Source organism: Pteropus alecto, unplaced genomic scaffold (genome assembly GCF_000325575.1).
Source record: "Pteropus alecto unplaced genomic scaffold, ASM32557v1 scaffold75, whole genome shotgun sequence".
Classification (NCBI taxonomy): Eukaryota; Metazoa; Chordata; class Mammalia; order Chiroptera; family Pteropodidae; genus Pteropus; species Pteropus alecto.
This window is the reverse complement of record NW_006440638.1, coordinates 28,387,695-28,394,508: the sequence shown is the minus strand read 5'-3', so window position 1 is coordinate 28,394,508 and position 6,814 is coordinate 28,387,695. Positions and strand designations below refer to the sequence as shown.

The 6,814-nt window shown below is 41.2% G+C and overlaps 1 protein-coding gene across 1 annotated transcript in view; it reads right to left on the bottom strand.

The window, feature by feature from the left end:
• Nucleotides 1-1,645: 1,645 nt before the first annotated feature.
• LMCD1 (LIM and cysteine rich domains 1) overlaps nucleotides 1,646-6,814 on the bottom strand; it is a 57,752-nt gene continuing 52,583 nt past the window's right edge. The window contains exons 5-6 of the mRNA XM_006917571.2: nucleotides 4,016-4,231; nucleotides 1,646-2,311 (exon numbers count right to left, since the gene is read on the bottom strand). Of these exons, the coding sequence (XP_006917633.1) occupies nucleotides 2,153-2,311; nucleotides 4,016-4,231 (375 nt within the window). The 3' untranslated portion in view covers nucleotides 1,646-2,152. The remainder of the gene's footprint in view (nucleotides 2,312-4,015; nucleotides 4,232-6,814) is intronic.

The following is a 6,814-nucleotide window of genomic DNA, read 5'->3' as shown; positions in this document are numbered from 1 at the left end:
CTGTCCCACTCAGCCGCTCAGGACAAGCAGCTTCACGTCCTCGCCCCATCCTACTTTCTGCCATTGCAGGGTGATTGCTTAGATTTCTCCGTAGTTATATGGCTTGTTCATCTAGATCCCAGGTGATTTTTCCTTGCTGTTTGCTCCTTGTTTCTATCACAACTTTAATTTGGTCATCAGAAGGATGAACAGGTCCTCTATCATCTATGCCATTTTTTTTCCCCCTCCCAAGTAGCTATAATTTTAAATTGACCGAGGGAGTATTTTCCCAGGGTCTATCTCCCTCACTGACTATAAAATTTAGAGGGCATTGTTTTTTGAGTGCTGTATCCCTATACTCAGCATGGAAATTGGAACTCTGTGGTGCTCAGTGAAGATATGTGGAATGCATGAATGACTGAGTGAATGAGTGAATATTCCACTGGTGTTTCTGGGAAGGGACTGAAAAGCAGGTCATGCTTGAAAAGCACCTCACAGGACAGGTAAAATTCCAACAAAGGAATGGTCTTCAAGTAACCAACTCAGAACTTGCCAAAGCATTGATCAAAGGGAGTTTTTGCATGACTAGGACAAATAGGGAAACAAATCCAGAGAAATAATGGGCCTTAGACCAGAAAGACAACTAAGCCAGGTTTTGGAAGGATTCAGATGTCAGGGTGAGAACTTGGTTCTTAACTTGAGAGGCAATGGGGAGCCATGCAGGGTAGGTGAAGAAGATGACACACCCACAGCTTCTCTTTGAGAAAACAGACATTACGGGGAAAATGAGTGTGGCTGCAGAGAGGAGCTGGAAGCAGAAAAGCACCTTAGAAGGATATTGCAGTAGCTTTTGGTCAAACTTGCAAGCACATGAATGAGAGTATTGCAGATAAGGTATGATGAGAGCGAAATTTGGGTGGTAAAATTCAAGAGGCTTGGTAACAGATGGGAAGATTAAGAAACAGAGAAGACCACTGGTGACAGGACTGTGAGCTCCTACAACCCATGCTTTTTTAAAAAATTTTTTTGTCCTTATATCTGCAGTAGAGAAAGAGATTTCTTTCCTCAGAAATTATGGAAAGGAAACTAATTTGGGGCTGCAAATGCTCAGAGAGGCCATAAAAGGAGAGAAAATCTTACCAAAAGACCTATTCTATTTGACTCATTCAATGTTCAGTTGGCAACATTTAAAAGTAGAGATTTCTCATAAAATTCTCACATTTCTTAAGGTCTGTCCACACTGGTCACCATGTCCCAGGTGGCATCTCTCATGAGATGAGCCAGGGTGGCCCTGTTTCACTGCTCTCTAACATTCTACCTGGTGTTACTCCCAGAGGGGTTCATATATTAACTGCCCTAGCCTCTGAGGGTAGCTGAGTCAGGTCCCTGCTCTTTAAGTAGCTCTTCAGTTTCCAGGAGGCTGCTTTTTGTACCGTGAAACATTTTATGCATGTTTTCACCAGTGATCGGGGGTACCTGAAACTGGGGTTGAGGGTTCTGCTCCAAGGGCCTCCACTCCCCTAAAGAAATCTGATGAGACACAAGTGATGAAGAGGCATATCAACACTTACAGCGCCTTCTGCCAGCACCAGCATTCAGGGTCATGGGGTTAAATGGATGCCGTGAAATCACTACCCCAGGGTAAATAATTAGATAAGGACATACACAGACTGCATAAAATGTTTATTGATATGTTTATCATGCCAAAAAAGGTTTTTATTTAAAATTCAAATTCCATTGGAAAGGAGGCAACAAACAATCGTTGGGATCCCAGCCTACTCCTGGAGGAGTTCCCATGCTCACGAACAAGCACGCACATTCTACAGCTATGTGATTTGATCACTCAGAATTGCATTCTGGGAAACTCCTAGAGATCATTTGCAGGATGCCAACTGTGTCTTTAGTTGGTAGCTGGGAAACAACAGCAACAAAAACAAAATAACTCCATTCTAAGACTTCTCAGAACATTTCTGGCTTTGAAACTATTGACCCTCAAGGATCCACCACCACCAAGCCTAGAATATATGTGTATATATATTCTTACTGAAAAAAAAAAAAATCATTGTTTTTGTTGCTTGCTGGCTGTTGCATCAGACCCTTAAGATGGCCTCAGCGCTCCTGGCTTTCCTTCTGAGTGGGCTCCTGTGGATTCTGGCCGTGGATAGGCAGCCCTTCAGGAGTGTTTGGACTTGCTGCAAGTTGGGCACAGAAGCTGACCCTTACTGACAATGTACGCCCGACCGCTCAGCTGCTGCTCACAGCCCTCACAGACAAAGTGCTTTCGGTGCCAGGCCAGATCTTCCACACGCTGGTAGTCCTCTGAGAATATTATCTGGAGAAGAGAGCAGAAGAAATGAATCCAGCAGAGGCAGTAATTAAGGGTAAGTTGTAGGATGGTGGTTCATCCTACCCTATTCTTGTTTTGACCTTTAAATGCCTCGGTGGAGAAATATGACATCAGTTGGAGCCAGTAAGTATAGTACTTGGTGAAAGTTATATTTGCATCTTAGGTTTTCAGAGGGGAAATAAAGTCCTCCACCATCAGCAGGTTTTACTTATCTAGCCTCTGGGATACTCTTTGGGTCAAATACAAAGCCCAGTTGTGTTCTGAGATGAGAGTACATACCCTGATGAGGACAGCTCAATGAGAGCTAAACTGCCAATGGCCAGGCTTCAAGAACGAGAGCACACGGGGTCACTCGGGCTTGTAATATTGTGACATTCGGGCTTGGAATATATATATGTGAGGAACCACTGAGGCACAGAAAGGGAAGAATAGCATACTGGTTAAATGTGCCTTTGGATTTTGGGTCAAACAGGAACCAGGTATGAGGTTTCACTTAAACACTAAACAGCTTTGTGACTTGGGACAAATTGCTTAATCTCCCTGTGTCTCAGTTTCCACTTCTGTAGAATGGAGACATAAATACCGTCTATCTCATAAGTTTTTACAAGTTACTATCTATGAAGTGCTTGGAATAGTGACGGATAAGTCGCTTGGAAAAGTCACTGCTATATGATTATCACTGACCTTTCTGAGCTGCACTTTTCTCCAATGTAAAATGGAGGCAATGATTATTTCTCCCTAAAGGATTATCGTGAGATATAAATGGCATATCACACATCTAAAGTATGTAGCAAATTATTGACCTGTTATAAGCCCTTAATAAAGGATAGAGTGTTGTCCCAGTGAGTATACTGCTGTCCTCACAAAAATGAGGTTGTGGGCCAGGCCTGCTGACAGTTCTTAATCTAGCTCACGAAAAGCATGTACATTCATTCACTTGATGACAGAGTTATTAGTAAGAGGCCTTAACTTCATATGGAGACCAACTGTGGAAGGTAGTAAAAGGCAGATATTGGCTCAAAATACCTCATATATGCCCAGGATGAAGGTAGTTTCCTGTCACCAAATGCATGCAGACAGTAGATGTCATAATTATTATTAATATATCTTAGAGTTCTTCTAGTCTTAACCCATATTGGAGTTGAACCCCTTTCAAAGCATCTCTAACTATGGTATTGCTTTGTGTTATGTTAATGTTATATTATATTATCCTAAGACTAATAGTGGTGCCCACCTATTAGTCACTCAGTCAGGCCCATGGCAAGCATTTTCATGTAGTATCTCATTCATCTGCATAGCAACCCCATGGGATGGGCAAGATTATTCTTCCCATTTTATAAGTAATAAAACTGAGGTGTAGGAGTTAGGTAACCACATGATTAAAAGATGCAAAGCCAGGTTGGACCATGGGCAATCTGCCTCTTGGTGCACCCGCCATGATATTTTTCTGAGTACTTACTAAGTGCCAAGGACAAGACTGGACAGGCACTCTTGTTTCTGACCCATCCCAACACCCCCATGGTTGTTGCAAATGAGAAAACAGAGACTGAGAGCACGAAGTGAGAGCTGAATCTCAGTTTTCCTATCTGCGGATCATGTCATCAACAAAGCCACATGCCCCTTGGCCTCTGAGTCCTCTCCCACAGTAGTGGGGGTGGCCACCCTCTATCCAGCCCCATTGCCTCTCACCTCATCACAGCCAGAACACCGGGGCCGGATGGTCTCGCAGTAATGGCGGCCACACCAGGGTGCACCATCCTTCCAGAAGTAGATGAGGTCCACCAGCGGGTCAGAGCACTTGATGCACACAAAGCAGGCAGGATGCCACTGCTTATTGTAGCCTGCCCTGTCTGAGTAGACCACAGGAGTGTCGGCTGGGGCCACTCCCTTGCAGAGCTCACAGATCTAGAAAGGTGGGGGAGGATCCAAAGATACAAGGTAGTTAGGAGAGCACTGTCACATGGGTTCAAGTTTTGACTCCAGTCTCTTTACTGCTTGGGTGACCTTGCACAAGTTACTATACTTCTCTGTCCCTCAGTTTTCTCATCTGCAAAGTGGAATAATAATATTGCCTACCTAGTAGGTTGTTGTGAGGACCAAATAAAGTACTTATTCAGCACAGTGATTCTCAAACTTTTTGTTCTCAGGACCATTTATACTCTTAAAAATTAAGAACCCAAAGAGTTTTTGTTCATATGGGTAGTAGCTACTGATATTTACCATAAAAGAAATAAAACTGAGAAAAAATAAATAATTATTAATTTACTAAAAAAAAATAAACTGACATGTTAACATCAATATTTATAATTTAAAATAACTATTTTTTAAAACTGAAAAATTTAGTGAGAAAGGTGGCATTGTTTAACATTTTTGCAAATCTCTTTAATGACTGGCTCAATAGAGAACTGCTGGGTTCTTGTAACTTCTTTTGTTTTTCATCTTTTACTTTATGCTGTTTTCTTTGAAATATATGAAGATTTTCTGGCTTCATATTAATAAGAAGTTGGAAAAGGAAGGGAGGAGTTTTTTAATCGCCTTCCCAGATAACTGTTGATAGTTTTCTGTGATTCTACATCAAAATTCAAGTGGTAGTTTCTCAAAAGTTAATGTGGAATTTGAAACCATATCAATCAACCTTTTATCCTTGTTATATAAAAACTCATTGGTTCACCTTGTACTTTGAATGGATTTTACCCATGTGTGATTATTTTGCAATAAACTTTAAATTTTAGAACTGTATTAGATTTACAGAAAAATTGCGAAGATAGTACAGAGAGTTCTCCTATAGCCCACGAACAGTTTTCTTTGTTCTTAGGCCTTATATTGATATGGTATATTTGTCACAATTAATTAATAATGTCGATATGTTTTTATTCACTAAATTCCAAACGTTATTCAGATGTTCTTAGATTTTACCTAATGTCCTTTTACTGTTCCAGGATCCCATCCAGGAAACCACATTATATTTAGTTGTCATGCCTCCTCAGGTTCCTCTTGGCTGTGACGGTTTCACAGACCTTTCCTGCTTTTGATGACTTTGACAGTTTGGAGAATTACTGCTCAGATATTTTGTAGACTATCCTTCAGCTGGGGTTGTATGATGTTATTATCATGATTAAATTGGGAGGAAAACCACAGAGGTAAATTGTCATCCTCATCACATCCTACTCAGAGTACATACTCAATCCATAAAATCCTTTGAGTCATTTGGAATTATCTCCTCCTCAAAACTCTGATGATGATGAAAATGATGATGATAGCTATCGTTTTCTTGGGGAAGGCCTACATCAAGCATTGTGCTCAGGCTCTTGAACTCATTACTAATACCCCTTACAGAAACCCTAGAGAACTACCTCCTCTTTTAGAGCTCTCTCTTAGAGAAATCACTATTTTCCCTGAGATATGGCAAAACTGAGGTTTCAAGAGATTCAGCTACTGCTCCATAACATACAGCTGATAGGAAGCAAAGCTGGTATTTGAACACTGGATACAATTCAACATTAAGTTGAAGCCTAACCTCAAAGCTAAGGTTAATTGTACTTCAACATGTGGCCTTTTGATCAGGCGTTGGCACACCATGGCTGTGGACAATCCTGGCCACTGCCTGTTCTTGTAGGACCTGCTAGCTAAGAATGGATTTTACATTTGAACTCCAATTCAATGAAATGTTTTCTCCTCCCTTAATCCATTTTTCTCATTAGCAGATCTGTGTTATGCACTAAATTGTGCCTCTCCCAAAACATACAGCTGATAGGAAGCAAAGCTGGTATTTGAAGACTGGTTAATTGTACTTCAACATGTGGCCTTTTGATCAGGCGTTGGCACACCATGGCTGTGGACAATCCTGGCCACTGCCTGTTCTTGTAGGACCTGCTAGCTAAGAATGGATTTTACGTTTGAACTCCAATTGAACTCCAATGGCCAGGCTTCAAGAGCGAGAGCACATGGGGTCACTCGGGCTTGTAATATTGTGACATTCGGGCTTGGAATATATATATGTGAGGAACCACTGAGGCACAGAAAGGGAAGAATAGCATACTGGTTAAATGTGCCTTTGGATTTTGGGTCAAACAGGAACCAGGTATGAGGTTTCACTTAAACACTAAACAGCTTTGTGACTTGGGACAAATTGCTTAATCTCCCTGTGTCTCAGTTTCCACTTCTGTAGAATGGAGACATAAATACCGTCTATCTCATAAGTTTTTACAAGTTACTATCTATGAAGTGCTTGGAATAGTGACAGATAAGTCACTTGGAAAATGTTTTCTCCTCCCTTACCATTTTTCTCATTAGCAGATCTGTGTTATGCACTAAATTGTGCCTCTCCCAAATTCATATGTTTAATTCGTATGTTGAAGCCCTAACCCCAGTATGACTGTATTTGGAGATAGGGCCTATAAAGAGGTAACTAAGGGTAAATGACGTAGTGAAGGTGGGGTCCTAATCAATTAGGACCGGTGTTCTTATAAGAATAGAGACCAGAGAACA